General features: G+C 35.7%; 1 protein-coding gene and 1 long non-coding RNA gene across 2 annotated transcripts; both read left to right on the plus strand.

Annotated features, from left to right (window-relative positions):
• The first annotated feature begins 1,530 nt into the window (after nucleotides 1-1,530).
• Nucleotides 1,531-22,941, plus strand: LOC132751917 (uncharacterized). The gene is made up of 3 exons (XR_009628743.1): nucleotides 1,531-1,755; nucleotides 21,819-21,918; nucleotides 22,610-22,941. It is a non-coding gene; the product is annotated as an uncharacterized LOC132751917 (long non-coding RNA).
• LOC132751814 (solute carrier family 23 member 2-like) lies at nucleotides 3,148-5,748 on the plus strand. Its single transcript, XM_060742061.1, is given in 1 exon segment — nucleotides 3,148-5,748. A coding segment is annotated over 1 exon segment (789 nt). The 5' UTR covers nucleotides 3,148-4,061; the 3' UTR covers nucleotides 4,851-5,748.
• Nucleotides 22,942-23,016: the final 75 nt, after the last annotated feature.

The raw sequence follows: 23,016 nt of genomic DNA on the forward strand, positions 1-23,016 counted from the left end.
TTTTGTCCAGGGTATAACTACAAAAGCATTTGAGATATCAACATGAAACTTCATAGGTGGATAGATGTTACTCAGGAGGTATACAGTGCAAAAGAGTGATAACTCTACCCTTCATAATTTTTGAGTTATTTCCCTTTGTTATTTTCCATACTAAATTTTTCGGAGCTTATCTCATATAATATATCTCATATAATTTTTGAGTCATTGCCATTTGTTATTTTTCATACTTTTTGTCCGGAGCTTATCTCACACAAGACATTTAACCTACCGTGCATTATTTTTCAGTTATTGCCCTTTGTTATTTTTCATACTTAATTTTGTCCAGAGCATAACTACAAAAGCCTTTGAGATATCAACATGAACCTTCATAGGTGGATAAATCTCACTCCAGAGGTATGCAGTACACAAGAATGATAATTATTCTGCTCTACTACATAACTGTTTTTGTTATTGTTTTTAAGTGTGTGTGTGGGGGGGGGGTATTTTTGTTTTTCGCCGTGACAATCATATTGCTGCGTTTCCCAGCAATTTTTTACTTGTTAACTTTATTTTCGAAAAAATCACACCTGCTGAGTTACGCCATGTCGCACAGGTCTTCGTACATTCGCATTTTCGGATAATAAAATAAAAGGCGGTCATACAACACACTAAATATGTGCGAGCGTGCGTGTGTGTGCGTGCTTTTTTTTAAAGTATCCATATTTTTACAAAAAAAAGAATTCACGGGGAGGGGGTTCAGGGTCAGGTGGATCCCATATGGATCTCAAAATTGATCCATATGTGCACTTTAACACCATAAGTGAAAGGGAAGATAGGTCAGTCACATTGTATTGTAATTTTTCAACTATATAAAATTTTTTGTAAAATTCAAAGCCCTTTTGAAGTAAATCGAAATCGCATTCTACTCTCCAGCTCATATTCCTCTATAATTATCCATTTTGGTATCGAATTTTTTTGCAGTTTTCGCCGAGATATACTTTCCGTCGTACGTGTGAAGAAATGCCGTTAACAACTTGACCACCAAACGATGCTTAACATTCAAACAAACCCTTACTGAAATATTAATTCAGATTTGAACAAGGAATGGTCGGTCAAAATTTCATCTTAGCTCCATATGTGCTGAAGAAATCTATGGGCGCATGATATCAAAAATCATCAACCATAATTACGAATGACTTCCATAAAGTAAATTGTGTATCATTTGTTATTAAATCCGAAATAGACAGATTGCCCAAGTCGGGCGAGAATAACATCATCAATAAAGAATGAGATAAAAGACATTTATCAGCTTACTTAAAGCTATGATGGAAAGTCCATGTTTTATTTATTTAAAAGGTATACGTCCGTCCGGTAAGCTTAAATAGGTAAAGCGTTAGACTTTGAATCGGGTGGCCCGGGTTCGTTTCTATCTACCTCTGCCATGGTTTAGGTTTAAGTTCCTTGCGAAAGTGAAATGAAAAATGGACAATGTTAGGAGAAACAAGTAATAATTGGATAGAGAAGTCGCATCCGATTTTGAGATTGAGAAACGCGAAGATGAAACATTAGACCATGGTATTGATGACGGAAAGGACACTTCCGGTGGCAGAGAACTGGAACAGGAAGTGGGAGAAGCAATAATCAAAAATCAAAAAGGAAGGATTAAGGAAGAAAATAAATGTAATAAAAGTTAAGCGGCAACAGGGTGATAGTTGAGTTTTATACTCAGTTGAAGATAATCCACCGTGGCATTTATGTATTCTACTTGGATTTCAGGTGATTACTTTGCGAATCGGTTACCCAAGCTAAAAGTACACATGTTCTATTTGGTATGGTCGATATGATTTATACATTATTCATGTACAGCAAATATAATGGTGGCTGATTTGGAACGCTTTTGTGCGTCGTGTTGGTGCTAGAGACAACAGACAAAGCGCCGAACGGCATGTTGTCGGACTTTCGTCTTGTCGTCCTGTCGCTAACGATGTACGCCAAACGGCGCGTTTTCGTGCAGCATGTTGTCGTGATGTCACATTGTCGCTCGGTTCGAATCAAAGGATTGTCTTATAACACAAGCGACAGGGCGACATTGCGACAACGCACCGCACGACAACGCGACGTTTGGCGCACTTTGCTAGTGACAGGACGTCAGCGCGACAACGCGCCGTTTGGCGATTTGTCGGGTTGTCGCTAGAGTCAAGACGATAAGGCAAAAACGATATAGGTGGCACAATGTTCCAAATCAGCCACCATAAAATATATTGTTAGCGATGTTGCTGGCTCTAAATATATCATTTCATAATCAAAAAGAATTGAAATTAAGAAAACACTGGCATGTTCGGACTAATTATTGTTAAATAAATTTTCTGTTGAGTCGAAAAAAACGTTTCAGATGAAAAGGACAATCGCACCACTGAATTTTGATGAACATTTCATTATAATCTATTATGTCATCCAATGCTGTATTGTTGAATAACTTAATGTGTTGCCTCATTACTGCGAAATATATTGTCTGGTTTTTACCATGCATGTACAAAGTATGCTGTGGCGAAGAAGAGAATGATCGAAAATGTAAAAATGGTGTCCTTGCACGCCAAGTCAAAATCTTGTCGTGTTGTCTTGTTTATCATTAATAAAATTTTTCAGCATAAGAGACTGGCTGAATTTGTGTATTCATTTATTTTTCAATATTCTTGTCATTATTAAATAATCCTTAAAAAACAACCACAACAACAAAATTTATCGTTTCATTGCAGCACTACGTGACAGCTGTCGTGGACATTATTTCAGTTCCATTGATGCTTGCCGAATATTTCTGTATGGACAAAGACGTTGTCGGCATCAGTGAACTTATTGGTAAATTTATTATCTACATTGACATCATACAACACTAACTTTCTACATAGTTTCTACCTATCATTGTGGAATGAAACCGTGAGGCGCGGTGGCCTTGTACAGAGATTATGGGTTCGAGTCCTAATCCGTTCACGAACATGTTTCTCCATATGACACAAATACTGGTTGGTTCAAAGAAGGCGACTTCGCAATCGAGCTTAATAAATCAATAAAACCGTGCAGGCCTCACCATGAGTATACCGAGTTAGAACCTCATGTCTTCATTAAACCAACTCAATATCTTTTAAAGAAAGTCATGATTCGTTTTTTGAATGGAACCTGGTTCTAAAGAACTGCAAAAGTTTAAAAGACAACTTAAATTGAACGATTTGACCTCTATTCTAATTAAAAACTCGTGTAGTTAAATTCGTTTATTGATAAAGTTAAAATGATAATTCGTACAAATAAAATTATGAATTTGTAAAGCTTATATCATGAATTTATATAGTTAAAACCATGAATTCAAGCTGTAAATAAATTTATGAAGTTAAATTTCCTTACAAGTCTTTCGTATTAAAATTTTATGAATATGTGCAAATTCGTTATATTTGTCTTACTGTTTTCTGATAATGGGGCTAAAACGTTGATATCTATATGCAAAAATGTTTTGTTTGTCTTTCATTCATAATCATTTTAATTCTTTTTAGGGAACATCGTGTTTGTCTCTGGTCTGGCTACCTTGCTTCAGAGCACATTGGGTGTTAGACTACCAATAGTTCACTGTTACTTTTGTTGTACCAACTATAGCAATTCCTCTTTAACCGCAATGGGAGTGTGAGTACGAAACAGCTAAGAACCAGTATGGACCAAATCTAAATTTAACTCAACTTGTGTTGCCGGAAATAGGAAGTGAAAAACACCGTGAAATGTGGATGTTACGGATACGTGAAATACAAGGAGCTATAGTTGTGGCCTCGCTGTTCCAAGTGCTGACAGGAGTAAGTGGTATACTAACGTACATGTTGAAGTATATAGGCCCTCTTTGCATTGTGCCAATCATAACATTAACAGGTATTTCACTTTTTCCCGCCGGGTCCAAGATGGCGTCTGGCCATTGGTGGATTGCCTTACTTACAATGTTCCTCATTACTATATTTAGCCAATATATGAAACGAGTTTAAATCCCCTGTTTCTGCATAAAAGATAAAATTGCATTTTTCTCGCTGTTCCCGGTTTTGTTTGGAGTTATGACGTCGTTTATAGTGTGTATAATTTTGACGACAACAGATGTACTTCCGGCTGATAAAACCAAATTGGGTTATATGGCACGAACTGACACAAGTATTCATGTACTTACTGAAGCTAAATGGTTTCGTTTTCCTTATCCCGGGCAGTGGGTTGTACCAAAAGTCAGCATGGTTGGTGTATTTGGAATGCTCGCTGGCGTAATAGCTGCCATGATCGAATCCATTGGTGATTATCACGCATGCGCAAGACTTGCAGGTGCTCCTCCTCCGCCATTACATGTTGTGATCAGATGAGTTTTCACAGAAGGTGTTGCATGCGTTCTTGCAGGGATTTGGGGATCTTGAAACGGAACTACCTCTTATGCTGAAAACATAGGCGTAATTGGTATAACAAAAGTAGGCAGTAGACGTGTAGTCCAAATCGGCGGGCTTATGATGCTTGTCCTTGGTTGTTTTGGAAAGTTTTCGGCACTGTATACTTTAATTCCAACACCTGTAATCGTGGGAATATTTATGATTACTTTCGGTATGGTGACGGCTGTAGGGTTATCAAATCTACAGTATATTGATCTTAACTCACCACGAAACCTATTTATTCTAGGAGTTTCTTTATTCTTCGGTCTTAGTCTTCCAATGTGGATTACAGAGCATGACGTCATCGATACCGGAAATGACATCATAGATCAAGTATTATCCGTTCTCTTGAGTACCAGTATGTTTGTTGTTTGTGTCCTGGAACTGACGAGGAAAAGGGAATTAACTCGTGGAGACAAACGTCGTCTTCGGTAAAGTCCGGCTCGTCACAATCAAATTATGATCTGTATAATTTCCCTTATATTCATTCTTATCTGGACAAAATTAAACTATTTAACTATATCCCGGTGTGTCCAAGGTTTTTAGTCAAACCTGTAATCGTGAAAAGCTTTTCAAACGAAGATATGGAGTAAAATAAGCTATGGAGTTAGTTCTTTGTAACGTGCTTGTTTTTCCTCTTTTTTGTAATGGTACATGTTTTGTTTTGTAGATTGCAAGTTTTGTTATTATACGGTGTAACCATATAGGCGGTGTAAATGGGAGCACATATAATGTATTCACGAAGCATACTTATGAATCTCTGTTCATGGTTAATAAAAGTGCGTATACACCCTTGTATAGCTAATACCATAGAGGTATTATGAAAACTGTGTAATAGTGTCATCTTATTGTTGTTATGAATACTAAATGTGGAAATTGACTTTTATTTATAATTTTTGGCAGCTGTATTCTGAATACATTCAGTAGAGTTTAATAAAATGCAACCTTGACAAATGCCTGTTTAGATCTGCACAGTAGTATATACATGCAGTTATGCATGCTTTTATTATGGTCATTACACAATAACTCGAAAATACACAAAAGAACGTTATTGAGTATAGACAATTTGTATAAAAAATGCAAATGCTTGCATCATAAAAGGTAATGGTGATATTTTTCTTTATAACTCAATAAACATTGAATGATAAATACGAGGGCTGTTCAATAAATACGCGGAAAAGTGTCGCTATTTCCTTATTTTCAAAGTTAGCTGAATAAAACTTATACCGTAATAGAGACAAACATATTTTGAAAATATACAGCAAATATTGCCGGTCTGGCATGAATCATATGTAAACAAACGGTCGTTATGGTAACCACATGTAGCGATTACCGGCCCCACTTTTGTTCAATTTTTACAAAATAGTCACTGGTTAATAATGACGTCGCATTTTAACGTTTACCGTGCGATTTTCACCAAACTTTGCATAATTTACGCGCAATATGTTGGCGTTACGCACATGATGTCATGTTAGTGTGTGTCGTCATTTAGGCGTTAAACGGCCATATTGTTTAGTGCGTAGGCGTTAAAATGGCATCGGAACCACGATCTTTCAATAAATTTTGTGTTTTGAACGGGTTTACAAAGAAAGAAACCAATGTTAAGATTACAAAAAGCATATGGTGATCAGGCGATGAAGAAAACAGCAATGTACAAGTGTTATGCCCGATTTCTAGGCGACCAACAAAGCATCCATGACGACAAACGCAGTTGACGTCCCAACGTAACGTCAAATCACGTCGCTGTGATAAAGGAGCTGCTTGACAATGATCGTCGGATAACAATTCGCAAAATACACGAAAGATCGGATTGTAGCATTGGCACAGTGCATCGCATTAATCACGATCATCTCAATATGAGACGCCTGTGTGCCAGGTGGATTCCTAAAATGTTGACGGACGAACAAAAAGCGATTTCCTTCTGTTCCCGACACTGAAGAACGTCCTGCGGGGAGAACACTTTGATGATGTGGACGAGTTGTCCAACGCGGTGCAAGGTGCAATTTCAGGGATAAATAATGGCTCCTACTTTAATAGTTTCATGTCATGGATCAACCGTTGTAAAAAGTGTGTTTCCTTTCACGGAGAGTATTTCGAGAAGGACTAGGTGCGTGTTTTGGGTGACTCTCATACATGCGTTGAGCGTGACGTCGTTACGACGTTGGGCCGGTTTCACTGCGATTACCTTAGAAATACTTGAAATTGTACTAATAATTTTTATCCGATTTTATTGAAATTTTGTGTACATGTTTACTATATGTTTATTTACAAAATGTAAAGAGAACGTCAATTTCCCATGAATATTAAAAATATCGCAGCACTTTTCCGCGTATTGAACAGCCCTCGTAGATATGATAAAGACAAAATATGAAAAAAGGAAATGATAACATAAAAATGGGTTATGATGTGTTTAGTTCCTGCTATCTCAATAAAAATATAACAAAAGTTTGTTCTACAGAAGAATAAATGGTAAGCTATTTTGCTAAATTAACATTTAAAAAAAAAAAATTAAAGATATTCAACAGATGTGATTATTATTTAAAATAAAGTATCCCTTACTCAGTAATGTGAAAATGAAAGCGTTTAAGGTACAAATTTTCAATTATGTGAAAATGAAAGCGTTTTAAATACGAATGTTCAGTTAATATGTGAAAATGAAAGCGTTTAAAATACGAATGTTCAAATATGTGAATATGAGAGCGTTTAAAATACGAATGGTCAGTTATGTAAAGCTGAAAATGAAAGCGTTTAAAATACAATGTTACTTTATGTGAAAATGAAATCGTTTAAAATACTTATCATTTGAAGTAAGCATTGCCTCTATCTACTTATGTACTAATTTGTTTTGGTAACAACATAAACAAAATTTTGAAATAATAATTCAAAAATGTGTTGAAGTTTTAAGTTCTTTAATCTATCTGGCAGTATCGCGAAAAACTTGAACATATTTATTATTTGGTTGTAATTGTAACCATTATGAGGCGGTAACAACGAAAATGAAAGTACAGTGTCCTTCAGAAATGCAAAATGAGCTTACAAAAAAATCCAAACAAAAGAAATATTTATTACTTTTTCATTAACGCCATTTCTTGATTGGCATTATAAGTTATACATGTGTAACAAAATAGAAATCATTTCAGAACACTTTCCATAACTTGCAATAAAAGAAGCAACTATAAGTGCGACAATTCCTTTCTCACCAAAGATGCAAAAAAGAAACACAATAACATTAAAACCGCCACGACGCCATTTTTAAGTTATAAGTTCTTAAAAGAACAAAAAAATCTGGACACATATACTCTGTTCCGATCTTCCTTTTAACGAAATACAGTTAAATTAAACAATTAAGGCCTGGCATAGCTCTGTCAGCCAGGATCAGCATCGATGAAGCCACAATATTGAGTATTCCAGCAACACTACTCAAACCAAACGATGCATGAGGTTTGAAATGGACCAAGGGGCTAATCGATTCCGCAAATTTCTTTATCTCGTTGTCGACAACAAACATAATGACACCGGTTATCACGAACAAGCCTGCACAAATATAATAAATAAATAAATAATTATAATAAAAATCGGAGATGTGATGTTGACCAGTGATGTTCACACGATTTGTTAGATAGCATATATGGCTCTAAATGAATTAAGCTCTCCGACATTTCACTATCATTGTAGCTTTATACGTCAGGATGCAAGAATTTGACGGATAAACCTTCCAAAGTATAAGCTTGAAATAAAGATTGTTTTGATATGTTAAGTTCATGTTTTTCATATATAACATAAGGTCATTTTAACTATTTGCATTATCATCATCTTCTCCATAACCATCTTTATTTCTTCATCATAATTACCTCGTCATCATAAACATTATAATCGCATCATCATAATAATCATTGTTTCATCGTCATAATCAATAATTTATCACAATCATCATTATAATCTTTATCTCATTACCATTATCTCATTATATTAATAATCATCATCATCATCACCATCTTTTTCTCATTATCTTAATATCATTATCATTATCTTATCATCATAATCATCATTATATTATCATCATAACCATAAGTACATAGTTATCATCAACATTATCATCAATAGAAATCATCATTACTATCCGTACATCATCATGATTCATTACAATGTTCTTAATCAATATCAATAAATCATCAGTTTATCAGTGCATCATCAGCATCTGACATTACCATTGTAAAATTGGTAATCATGGTCGCAGTCATGTAGCTGTAGCCGTCGGTAAAGCCGAGGTCGTATCTGTAGTTATAACAGTGGTTGTAAGCGCCGTCCAAGCTGTTCTGGTAATTTTAAATGTCACAGCCATAGTTGTTATGGTCTTAGTCGTGGTCCTAGTCTAATATAAAGTTGTCGTAGTCGCAAAAGTTGTAGTTGAAACTGTACTGGTAGTCTAAAAGTTACTAGACTTCAAGGGTGGCAGAATTAATTGTCACTATGCTTCAGGTAAAACAGACAAGTAGGTCAATATCTGATTTTGCTGGCTCGAGTAGTAGTCTATGCATAGCTGTACGAGTAGCTGTCTAGTGGTCATAGAAAATACCAATATACTTGCTGTCGAGGTCGTCCTGTAGATAACGTATTGTTATCGTAAAAGTGTTATAAGAACTTTGTTCAATGGTACGTAGTCGTGGTTGTTTAATTCCAGGCGTAGTATTTAAAGTCTTAATCAATGTAATGTCTATGATTTCCTTATGGTCACTATTATCTTTTTTTGTGTCTTATAAAAGTGATTATCCTGTCCTTGATCTGCCATGTGCCTTGACCTGCTTTTGTGACTTCTTGCCGCTGGTCCTTGTTGCTGGGTCGTATGGGGGTTGCGTTCATTGAACGTCGCCTTTCCTTATTGATATTGTTAGCTCACCAGAGCCGAAGGCTCAGGTGAGCTATTAGTATCAAAGGGGGATGCTCCGGCGTCCATCGTCCGTCGTCCGTCGTCATGCGTCGACAATCGTCTTCTTCTCCGAAACTACTGGACAGATTTACTTCAAATTTGGTCTGTAGCATCCTTGTGACAGTCACACTTGAATTTGCTCATGTCATTCCAATTGACCCCTTTTAGGGGTCAGCATAGCTAAAAATAGAAAAACCTTTAAACATCTTCTTCTACAGAACTAATGGTTGGATGATCACCAAACTTTGTCTGTAGCATTCTTTGGTAGTCTTTTATCAAGTTTGCTCATATTAATTTGATTGACCCCTTTTGGGGGTCTCTATGGCTAAAAATAGTAAAACCTTTTAAGGTCTATTTCTAGAGAACTAATTGATGGATGATCAACAAACTTTGTCCTTAGCATTCTTAGGTAGTCTTTTATCAAGTTTATTAATATTATTTTGATTTGCCCCTTTAAGGGGTCTCTAGGGCTGAAAATAGAAAAAAACCTTTAAACATCTTCTCCTACAGAACTAATTGATGGATGATCACCAAACTTTGTCTGTAGCATTCTCGGGTAGAGTTTTATCAAGTTTGCTCATATTAATTTATTGCCGCTAAAGCTAAAAATAGAAATTCAGTTAATTGTCTATTTCTAGAGAACTTATTGATGGATGATCACCAAACTTTGTCTGTAGCATTCTTGGGTAGTCTTTTATCAAGTTTGCTTATATTATTTTGATTGGCCCTTTTTAGGGGTCTATAGGGCTAAAAATAGAAAAGACCTTTAAACATTTTCTCCTACAGAACTTAAAAATGCGTCAAAGACAGAAAAGGCCGGGTTGCATTTGTACACCAAATATCATGAGGCTGTGTTGTTACGAAAAAAAAATTCCATTGACCCATTAATGTCGAAAATTTAATTCAGTAGGTAAACAGGAAGTGGACTAGCTACACACCTATAATCGAATCCCACAGTATGGGACCATGTGTCAATGCTGTATGCCAAATATCAAGAGGCTGTGATTAGTAGTTTTTCTGAGAAAAATGTTACGAAAACTTCCTACCATTGAACCATTAATGTGAACAGGAAGTGGATGAGGCTGCAGACTTGAAAATCGAATCCCACAGTGAATGGGACCATGTGTCAATGCCTAGGCATGCCAAATATAAAGAGGCTGTGATAAGTAGTTGCCTGAGAAAACTGCTTACGAAAATTTCCTACCATTGACAATTAATGTCAAAAAATCAAACTTAATTTAACTAAGTGCGATGAACAGGGAAGTGGATGAGCGACAGACCTGACAATCAAATCCCACGGTATGGCTGACAATGTTGTGAATGGCTGTAGGCCAAAATATCAAGAGGCTGTTGATAAAGTATTTTGCTGAGAAAACTGTTACAAAAAATTTCCTAGCATTGACATTAATGTCGAAAAATCAAAACTAATTTAACTAAGTAGATAAACAGGAAGTGGAATGAGCGACAGACCTAAATCAAACCCCACAGTAAGGGACTATGTGTCAATGCTGTATGCCAAATATCAAAGAGGCTGTGATAAGTAGTGCTGAGAAAACTGTTTACGAAAATTTCCTACCCATTGACCATTTAATGTCGAAAATCTAACTAATTTAACTAAGTGGATAAACAGGGAAGTGGATATGAGCGACAGACCTGAAATCGAATCCGCACCACAGTAGGGACCATGTGTCAAATAGCTTTATGCCAAATATCAAGAGAACTGGGTGATATGTAGTTGCCTGAAAAACTGTTTACGAAAAAATTTCCTAGAACATTGACCATTAATGTCGAAAATGGCTAACTAATTTAACTAAGTAGATAAAACAGGAAAGTGGATGAGCGACAGACCTGAAATTAAAATCCCACACAGTACTGGGACCATGTGTCAATGCTGTAGGCCAAATATCAAGAGGCCTGTGATAAGTAGTTGCTGAGAAAAACTGTTACGAAAAATTTCCTACCATTGACAATTAATGTCGAAAAATCTAACTAATTAACTAAGTGGATAAACAGGAAGTGGATGAGCGACAGACCTGAAATCGAATCCCAACGGTAAGGGACCATGTGTCAATGCTGTATGCCAAATTTCAAGAGGCTGTGATAAGTAGTTGGCTGAGAAACTGTTACGCAAAGTTTTTCCCCGCCCGCCCGCCCCCGCCCAGCCCGGACCCTCGACCCGCCGCCCGACAGCACACCATACTATAACCCGGGTTTGCACCAGTGGAAACCAGCCAAAAAATAAATAAAAAAAAACCTTTAAACATTTCCTCCTACAGAACTTATTGATGAATGATCTCCTACCTTTGTCAGTAGCATTCTCGGGTAGTGTTTTATCAAGTTTGCTCATATTAATTTGATTGGCTTCTTTTAGGGACCGCAAAAGCTTAAAATAGAAATATCTTTAAATGTCTATTTCTACAGAAGTGATTGATGGATGATCACCAAACTTAGTCTGTAGCATTCTTAGATAGTCTTTTATCAAGTTTGCTTATATTATTATGTTTGGCCCCTTTTAGGGGCTGCAAAAGCTAAAAATAGAAATACCTTTAAATGTCTATTTCTACAGAACTAATTGACGGATGATCACCAATCATTGTCTGTAGCATTTTTGGGTAGTCTTTTATCAAGTTTGCTCATATTCATTTGATTAGCCCCTTTTAGGGGCCGGTAAAGCTAAAAAAGAAATACCTTTAAATGTCTATTTCTACAGAACTAATGGATGGATGATCACCAAACTTTGTTTGAAGCATTGTTGGGTAGTCTTTTATCAAGTTTGCTCATATTATTTTGATTGGCCCCTTTTAGGGGCTGCTAAAATAAAAAATTGATATTCATTTAAATGCTATTGCTACAAAACAAATTGATGGATGATCACCAAACTTTGTAGCATTCTTGGGTAGTCTCTTATCAAGTTTGCTCATATGAAATTGATTAGCCCCTTTTAGGGGCCACTAAAGCTAAAAATAGAAAAATAGAAAAAACCTTTTAACATCATTTCCTTCTGAGATAATTGATAGATGATCACCAAACTTTGTAGCATTCTTAAGTAGTCTTTTATCCCAAGTTTGCTCATATTAATTGATTAGCCCCGTAGTTTAAGCTAAAGCTTTAAATACCCCAGGTCATTGCATTTTGTCAAATTATAATTTTTAAACATGCATTTTCTATGCTCAAATTTGATTATTAGAATATATTGACATTTCCAACACTGGAAAGCAGTTGTTTCTGGTGAGCGACTCAGGGCCTCTTTGTTTATCATATTTGTTCGTGATCGTGGTTTTAGTGCGTATTAGTCTTCATTTTGGTAGCGGTTTTGAGTCGAATAATTCGTATTCGTAGTTAAAAAGCCATCGTAATTAATCTTCGTGGCTGTAGCCGTACCTTTTAGTCTTGGCCTTAATTGTCGGCGTTGATTTTTTAATTTACGTAGGCTTGAACGTTGCCGTGCCGTAATCGTAAAAGCCGAAAATATACTCGTAGTCGTTAATTTTGGATCAGTTATCTTCGTTTTTATAATGTTAAAATGTTGCTGACTTTAAAATCGTTTAAATCGTAGTCGTTTTGGGCGTAGCCGAACAAAAGTGGTATCAGTTGCGAAAAGAAAAATTACGGTGATACCCCAAATTTAGACGGATACAGCTATATTACATTTGGCTGTATTATACGTTATTACAGCTAACGTTTACAGCTCAGCTCACGGTCGCTGTACATGGGATTTTAGCGCAATGGATAAAGCTATCCGGATTGTCATACTCCTCAAGAACTATATGCAGCGAAACAATGCTTGGTATAAGCACATTTGCCTCGGAGCACATTTGTCTCACGATATGTGACCGATGTGCTCGTAAACAATCATATTTGCGACAAATTGGAAATGAGACAGATGTGTTCGACACACAATAGAAAAGACATTCGAAGCACATTTGTCTGACATTCTTCCAAAAAATTCTAAAAAGGTAATTTTGCCCGTCTGTATGCCGTCTACCATTCATTGTTCTGTGTTTTCTGTACTGATAATACCGTTTTAGGTCCGTTCCGGTCAATCAAAAACTCTTTGCGTTTGCATCTGCATATAAGTCATATATAAACTTATATAAGAATACCCTTGTTCTGCAAGTTACGCACGATGAAAATTTCTATCATTGCAGTATCAAGAAACCAAACACATATGCAGCAAGTCGATTCTGATCGTTTTCAATTGTGAAACGTTTCTTTCCGATTCTTAAATTTTTATAAATGATTTAAGAAATATTAAGAGCCACAACAAGGAATCTACGGTGGCATAAAGAGGACATAGGATTAACTTATTTATTACCTGCGAACACGATAGCTATTACGTGGCCACGCGATACAATTACGTGCTGTCGTTTCAGTGTACGCCTTCAGGTTCAGGGAAACAAATTTCTTGAATAATAGATATCAGTTTTGATAGTAGGTTTCAGGTTTAAGAGTTCACGAAAACAGGTTTAAGAGTTCAGGAAAAAAACATTAGCAAACCTATTGATGATTACACTTGAGGTAAAACGGCAAACCTGGATTCTAAAAGAAATTCTGCCGTGTGAAAATATGTGACAAATAATTTATAAAATGAAATGAGACAAATGTGCTTTCTTGTGCTTTTTTGTCCCCTTTAAAAGCTTGATCGGAGGACATTGTTCACACAAATTAGTTTTTTTTTTTGGTAGACATTTGAGGTCCCATTTGTCTCACGTGGGACAAATGTGACCGCATCTGTCTTATGTAAGACAAATGTGCTCCGAGACAAATGTGCTCCTACAATGCTTTCTTACTGATGAACTTTTGTTTGTTAAAAGTGGGGGGTCTCCACTACTACTTATTCAAAGTGGAAGCAGGTCAAGAACGATGTATTACAAATGGTCACAGTTCAGACAGAAAAATGAAAAATGCACTTTTGTTGTTTACAAGGGAAATTAAACAAGAAACTTGATGACGTTTTCCAAAACAACAAGTACTTTTTGACTGTTTGTTTAAGTTATTTAACGGAACTATATTTTGGAAACTTTTTAAACATAAATTTAACTTTATCTGATTCACATATCGCCTTACCTGCAAAAAAAGGAATGGGTGTGGCTATGTACAACAGACGGTTATTCTCCTTCTTGAAAAATATCTTCAAGCAGACGACAGCTATTGCCGCCGTGGTTGCCAGGATGGCCATGATCTCGAGAGCACGTGCAGCTTCAAATGCTTTAGCGGAAAATAAAGTAATTAAGTAGTATAAATCTGAAGTATTTTGTCAACCGAAAGCTTGTTCAAATTCCTTTCCGTAAATATTATCAAATATTCAATAGAATTTTTTTTATGTTGGTCATATTTAAAAGCTTTTTTATCTTACAACGCAAGAAAAATGGCGAAATATACTGAGAAGGCACGAAATGTATGACGAATGAAACACCTTAATTACACTTCCGTCATTCTGTGAATGCAACTGCTCAAACTATGTATTTATGTGAATTTTTTATACTCATTAACATGATATAAGTAATAGAAAGAGCACCGAAACACGAGGCTATCTGATTTGTACGAGGGGGCGTAGCCCCCGAGTATTAATCAGATTGCCGAGTGTTTTGGTGTTCTTTCTCTTTTGTATCATAGTCAAACATAAAAGCACGTTCCCTGTTGTCACAATATGAAACCCTGGCAAAAATGAACCAATGAACGAACATCTGAATATGACATTTCTGTCGCTTTCCCTTTCTCTGCCGTCACAATATGTAAACCCCAGCAAAAATGAGCCAATCAATGGGCATACCCTGGAGTGCGGGTAACTAATACCCGCACTCCAGTTAACGCACTGTGCATGTATATGTATACGATTTAACCCTGACACATTTTCAACAGAAAGGTCTCCAAACTATGATACAATTGTTGGCTAGTACATGTACATACATTCTTGAGTTGTTAAGGACATAACATTTATCTAATTGGCTTCAACGTCGTGAGTAAAACAAACAAACAAGATTGCATTTTTGAAACAATATTGAATTTGTGAAAAATATGCTATGTCGCCGTATTTTAAACTGCTCTATTAGATTTAACTCCAGTAAATTCCGGGGTCAATGTAATATTTCAGCAAGTATAATGAAGAACAATGCAATATGTATTTATTTGCTGATGTACTTACTATACGCATATAAAGATAAGAGGGTCATGATGACCCAATACTGGCCATCTTGGTAAATAAAAAACACCCTAAAATAACAAGAAGACTCACTATACATGTATTAATAGCTATGAATGAAATGTGGGCATAATGCTGAAATACAGGTCAACTGATATCAAAGTTAAAATATATACTTTGTACTGTGCATTTAGTAGAAATTTTAATGTTGTAGCTCTCAATACAAAAAAGAAGGTCGCTTGGTAAAACGTTATAGGCCAATCTAAAATTGTGCCAAAAGTCCAAATGTTATTTCAAAGTTTGAGCTCGGTTTACAAATAATTAGGTCATCTGGACAAAATTAGGGTCAACAAATGTCAAAGTTCAAGTCTAAAGTCTAAATTTTAAAGCTTAAACTAAATAATACCACAGAGTCACTATCCCTTGAAAATGGGCTTTTTATCACAAGGCTGATTTTTTTAAAAAAAACTTGGTAGATGGTCTAGATTGCGGTTTCAATGGAGAAGAATTCGCCACATACTCGGCATACATTCATTTTTTTTTTAAATTAGATATGAATTTGACTATAGAAAAGAAGTTATTTTAATGAAGTGAACTAAAATCTATTTTCATGACTGAGTGATACACGTGCAAACAAATTTAATGAAAAATATTTAACTCCAACCTTTTTGATGATGTACATTTTAACATTTTTTTAAGTGGTGATAACACCCTTATCAATATCTAAACACAAAGGAGGGACCCCTTTACACACGCCAAACCCTATATATCCGTTATCATTGCACCCGAATGAATAGGTCCGTTTAAAATAAGTTGCACAAGAACAATACATATAATTGTATGTTTTATGTCGATGTCCAAATAAAATTACTTATTGTAGAATCTATATTTAAAAAAAAAACATGAAACTTACTAAGTAGATTTATATAATATAATGAAAATATACGGTGTCCTTATCGTGCCATTTAGAATGTCGTCCGTCGCGTCTAAGGGTAGACACACGACAATGCGAAGTGACATCGCGACAATGCGAAGCGACGCTCGACAACGCGAAGCGATATGCGACAATGCGAAGCGACGCTCGACAGTGTCAAACGATATGTCGCACTGTCGCCTAGAAATGTCGCGGTAAAAAAGGGCGACATTTAAGAAATGTCGCTTCGCGTTGTCGAGTGTCGCTTCGCATTGTCGAGCGTCGCTTCGCGTTGTCGCGATGTCACTTCGCGTTGTCGCGATGTCACTTCGCGTTGTCGCATTGTCACTTCGCATTGTCGAGTGTCGAGGTTGGTAGAAGTGCATACCACGACACTCGACAATGCGAAACGACAACGCGACAATACGATACGACGCTCGACAATGCGAAGTGACACTCGACATCGCGAAGCGACATTTTTAAAATGTCGAGTAAATGTCGCGTTATTTTTATGATTTTTACACCGCGACGCTCAACATTGCGAAGCGACACTCGACAATGCGAAGCGACACTCGACAACGCGAAGCGATACTCGACAACGCGAAGCGACACTCGACAATGCGAAGCGACATTTGGAATAATATCGTATCGCATTGTCGTGCGTCTACCGGTGCTTGGTCAGAATTTTACTAACTCACCGACAAACGGTGCGATCATGGAAGGGGTCGCACTAAACTGCTGACGAATTAGCTGACGATATAGATATATAGGAAACTGCTGACCAGTTAAATAAAGAAGGATTATCGGAAAATGCTGACCAGTTACACAAAAAAGGGAAACATTGAAGGTGTGAAGTTATATAAACACGCCGTAGGGGGTAATAAAAAGATGGGAAATTACTTTTATTCTTTTAATTATATTTTTTAATTTTTTGCATTTATATGACTATGTTTATAAACTAAATTAATATATACATTTAAAGTACCATAATATCATACATTTTAAACACGGATTTACATTACTACATGTAATATAAATCCGTGATTTTAAAAGGATATATTAAACAGCTTTTTATACCTCTAAAGATATACAAAAAATTTGAATTAATGTTTTATAAAGAATTATGATGTTATGAGTTTTATCAAAATCTCTTGTTAGTGATATTTCAATAGAAAATCTTGTAACGGAAAAAAAATGTATTTTCAAAAGCAATAATTGCAATTTGAATTAATATCAAATAAGTCAGCAGTGTTTTAACTTAATTAAATGTCGACAAAATTTTATACAATATATTGAATTTCGTACATTATAAAAATGAATTAAAATTTCACGACAAAATATATTTTTTTCTATATTTCTAACTGGTCAGCAGTTTCCCTATATATCTAACTGGTCAGCAGATTCTACTACATGTGTATATGTTTAACTGGTCAGCATTTTTCTCGCCTGAATGTAAAGAGCGTTAAATTTGCTAAACCATATAGAATAAGAAGAGTTTTACGGCTTAAATCAATTTGAAATAACATTAAATTGGTCAGCAGTGTTTTTACTTAATTAAATGTCGACATAATTTTATAAAATAAATTGAATTTGCATACATAATTAAAATGAATTACAATTTCACGGCAAAATATATTTTTCTCTATATATCTAACTGGTCAGCAGTTTCCCTATATATCTAACTGGTCAGCAGGTTCTACTATATGTTTAACTGGTCAGCATTTTCTCGCCTGAATGTAAAGAGCGTTAAATTTGCTGACCATATAGAATAAGAGAGTTTTACGGCTTAAATCAATTTGAATTAACATTAAATTGGTCAGCAGTGTTTTTACTTAATTAAATGTCGACATTATTTTATAAAATATATTAAATTTGCATAATGAGTAACAATTTCGTAGCATTTAAATATATTTTTCTCTATATATCTAACTGGTCAGCAGATTCTACAATATGGTCAGCATTTTAATAACATATTTTTGACTGTTTATTGTATTTTGTCATAGATAAATCAAGAATGACACGTCGCGTGTGAAATCGATTTTAATATGACCTTGGGGCATATCGATCTCGATAAATTATCAGTTTAATGGATATCTGTGGAAACATGTTGTTTATAATGTAATAAAAGCTTATTAACTATAACAATTAGCACATTATTAATTTTTGTTCAACATTACTTATACAATTATACGAACAACAAATAAGGAAACAGAAATCACTTTATTTCATATTTGCACTAAATACGACATAATAATTATATTTTGTTAAAATATACATTACGTATATGTACATGTATATATTTTAACCTATGATGCATAGTTTTATACATACTTGAAACAAATTATGATTTTTCGTACATCATATTTTTGACTACATTTTTAAAATTTAACCAATATATAACACATAGAAGAAAATTCATTAAGGTACTTAAATAAAATATTATATCAAAATAAATTGAGAAATATACAGTATATATCAATTGAATTTTTTATAATTAATATGTATCATTTGTAATATTGACATCTTGAAAAAACATTTTATCAAGTATTTTCTCGACCTCGACTGTAATATCACCAACGGCAATTTGACACCTTCATTGTTTTCCCTTCTTTATCTAACTGGTCAGCAGTTTTCGATAATCCTTCTTTGTTTAACTGGTCAGCAGTTTCCTATATATTCTATATCGTCAGCTAATTCGTCAGCAGTTTAGTGCGACCCCTTCCATGATCGCACCGTTTGTCGGTGAGTAAGTAAATTCTGACCAAGCACCGGTAGACGCACGACAATGCGATACGATATTATTCCAAATGTCGCTTCGCATTGTCGAGTGTCGCTTCGCGTTGTCGAGTATCGCTTCGCGTTGTCGAGTGTCGCTTCGCATTGTCGAGTGTCGCTTCGCAATGTTGAGCGTCGCGGTGTAAAAATCATAAAAATAACGCGACATTTACTCGACATTTTAAAAATGTCGCTTCGCGATGTCGAGTGTCACTTCGCATTGTCGAGCGTCGTATCGCATTGTCGCGTTGTCGTTTCGCATTGTCGAGTGTCGTGGTATGCACTTCTACCAACCTCGACACTCGACAATGTGAAGTGACAATGCGACAACGCGAAGTGACATCGCGACAACGCGAAGTGACATCGCGACAACGCGAAGCGACGCTCGACAATGCGAAGCGACACTCGACAACGCGAAGCGACATTTCTTAAATGTCGCCCTTTTTTACCGCGACATTTCTAGGCGACAGTGCGACATATCGTTTGACACTGTCGAGCGTCGCTTCGCATTGTCGCATATCGCTTCGCGTTGTCGAGCGTCGCTTCGCATTGTCGCGATGTCACTTCGCATTGTCGTGTGTCTACCCTTAGACGCGACGGACGACATTCTAAATGGCACGATAAGGACACCGTAATATGGTATTAAGTTAAATTTTACTTACGCACAGTAAAATCGCCGCTGTTGTGGAAGCTCACGCATGTTGTAACGGAGGTACCGTTTTGTCCGCTGGCGCATTTGCACAAAACTTCCATAGTCCAAAATAACCAGACCTAGTTACACCTTGCACGGTTAAAGATAAATAAAACCAATATGGAATTGCTACTCATATAATTTTTGAGATTGATAGAGTGAGTCCTATTTTGTCAAACAACATTTTTGTCTCGTTTTAAATCACTTAAATGTTAAAGTATCCCAACGACCAACTAGATATATACAGGATCTATCAGCGCACGTACACTACTTGATTAGTCCATGTTGAGATTATCTGCTAAAATACGGTTATCAAACATAAACGATGTTGTTTCTTTGTACTGTTTACAATATTTTTTTACTCATGTAAATTACATTGAAAGTAAATCATTTCATAAATAAATGTGAAAGCTGTGTTTGTCTAAAAACGTTTGAGAATCAACATACCTCCTGCATCCCCTAAAGTGTAATGATAGTTGGTGACACCATTAATTTTATTTTCGAAAAAAAAAATGCACCTGCTGAGTTACGCCATGTCGCACAGGTCTTCGTACATTCACATTTTCGGATCATAAAATAAAAGGCGGCCATACAACACACTAAATATGTGCCAGCGTGTGTGTATGTGTGTGCTTTTTTTAAAGTATCCATATTTTTACAAAAAAAAAAGGAATTCACGGGGAGGGGATGCAGGGTCAGGTGGATCCCATATGGATCTCAAAATTGATCCAGATGTGCACTGTAACACCATAAGTGAAAGGGAAGATAGGTCAGTCACAGTATACTGTAATTTTTTAACTATTTAAGTATTTATGTAAAGTTCAAAGTCCTTTTGAAGAAAATCGAAATCTAATTCTACTCTCCAGCTCATATTCCTCTATAATTATCCATTTTGGTATCGAATTTTTATGCAGTCTTCGCCGAGATATACTTTCCGTCGTACGTGTGAAGAAGTGCCGTTTACAATTTTACCACCAAACGATGCTTAACATTCAAACAAACCCTTACTGAAATATTAATTCAGATTTGAACAAGGAATCGTCGGTAAAAATTTCATCTTAGCTTCATATGTGCTGGAGAAATCCATGGGCACATGATATCAGGAGAAACAAGTAATAATTGGATAGAGAAGTCACATCCGATTTTGAGATTGAGAAACTCGAAGATGAAGCATTAGACCATGGTATTGATGAAGGAAAGGACACTTCCGGTGGCAGAGAACTGGAACAGGAAGTGGGAGAAGCAATAGAAGGCAAGGGAGAGAAAAACAAAAGGAAGGATTATATTATATTCATAATAGCGACAGGGCGACAAGACGAAAGTCCAACAACGCGCCGTTTGGCGCTTTGTCGGGTTGTCGCTAGCGTCAAGACGAAAAGGCGAAAACGATATAGGTTGCGTGGTCGCTATCGACAACGCAACGCACAATGTTCCAAATCAGCCACTATCAAATATGTTGTTCAGCGATGTTGCTGACTCTAATATAATCAAAAGAATTTTCAAAATCAAAAAGAATAAAAAATTTAAATTAAGAAAATACTGGGCAGCTCGGACTGATTATTGTTAAATAAATTTTATGTTTAGTGGAAAAAAAACGATTGAGATGAAAAGGAAATCGCACCACTGAATTTTGATGAACATATTCATTATAATCTATTATGTCATCCAATGCTGTATTATTGAATAAGGCTTAATGTGTTGCCTCACTTACTTCGCGAAATATATTGTCTGACTTTTACCATCATGTACAATGTATGCTGTGGCGAAGAAGAGAATGATCGAAAACGTTAAAATGGTGTCCTTGCTTGTCGTGTTGTCTTGTTTATCATTAATAAAATTTTTCAGCATAAGAGACTGGCTGAATGTGTGTATTCATTTATTTTTCATTATTCTTGTCATTATTAAATACACCTTAAAAAACATTCACAACAACAAAATTTGTCGTTTCATTGCAGCACTACGTGACAGCTGTCGGGGACATTATTTCAGTTCCATTGATGCTTGCCGAATATTTCTGTATGGACAAAGACGTTGTCGGTATTAGTGAACTTATTGGTAAGTAAACTTTCTACAATGACATCATACAACACTAACTTTCTACATAGTTTCTACTTATCATTGTGGAATGAAACCGTGAGGCGCGGTGGCCTTGTACAGATGTTATTAGTCCGAGTCCTAATCAGTTCACGAACATGTTTCTTCATATGACACAAATACTGGTTGGTTCAAAGAAGGCGACTTCGCAATCGAGCTTAAAAAATATGTTAAAACCAATAAAACCGGGCAGGCCTCACCGTGAGTTTACCGAGTTAGAACCTCATGTCTTCATTAAACCAACTCAATATCTTTCAAAGAAAGTCATGATTCGTTTCTCGGATGGAAGCTGGTTCTAAAGAACTGCAAAAGTTTAAAGGACAACTTAAATAGACTGATTTGACCTCTATTCTAATTAAAAATTCGTGAAGTTAAATTCGTTAATTAATAAAGATAAAATGATAATTCGTACAAATAAAATTATGAATTTGTAAAGCTTATATCATGAATTTATATAGTTAAAATAATGAATTCAAGCTGTTAATAAATTTATGAAGTTAAAATTCCTTACAAGTCTTTCGTATTTATGAGAATATGTGCAAATTCATTATATTTGTCTTACTGTTTTCTGATAATAGGATTATAATGTTTATCTGTATTTTCAAAAATGTTTTGTTTTTCTTTTATTCATAATCATTTTAATTCTTTTAAGGGACCATCGTGTTTGTCTCTGGTCTGGCTACCTTGCTTCAGAGCACTTTGGGTGTTAGACTACCAATAGTTCAAGGAGGGACTGTTACTTTCGTTATACCAACTATAGCAATTCTTCTTCAACCGCAAGGGAGTGTGAGTACGTAACAGCTAGGAACCAGTATGGACCAAATCTAAATTTAACTCAACTTGGGTTGCTGGAAATAGGAAGTGAAAAACACCGTGAAATGTGGATGTTGCGGATACGTGAAATACAAGGAGCTATAATTGTGGCCTCGCTGTTCCAAGTGCTAACAGGAATAAGTGGTATACTAACGTACATGTTGAAGTATATAGGCCGTCTTTGCATTGTGCCAATTATAACATAAACAGGTATTTCACTTTTTTCCCGCCGGATCCAAGATGGAT

This window comes from Ruditapes philippinarum, unplaced genomic scaffold, assembly GCF_026571515.1.
Source record: "Ruditapes philippinarum isolate M1 unplaced genomic scaffold, ASM2657151v2 ctg16878_1_1_1_1, whole genome shotgun sequence".
Lineage (NCBI taxonomy): Eukaryota > Metazoa > Mollusca > Bivalvia > Venerida > Veneridae > Ruditapes > Ruditapes philippinarum.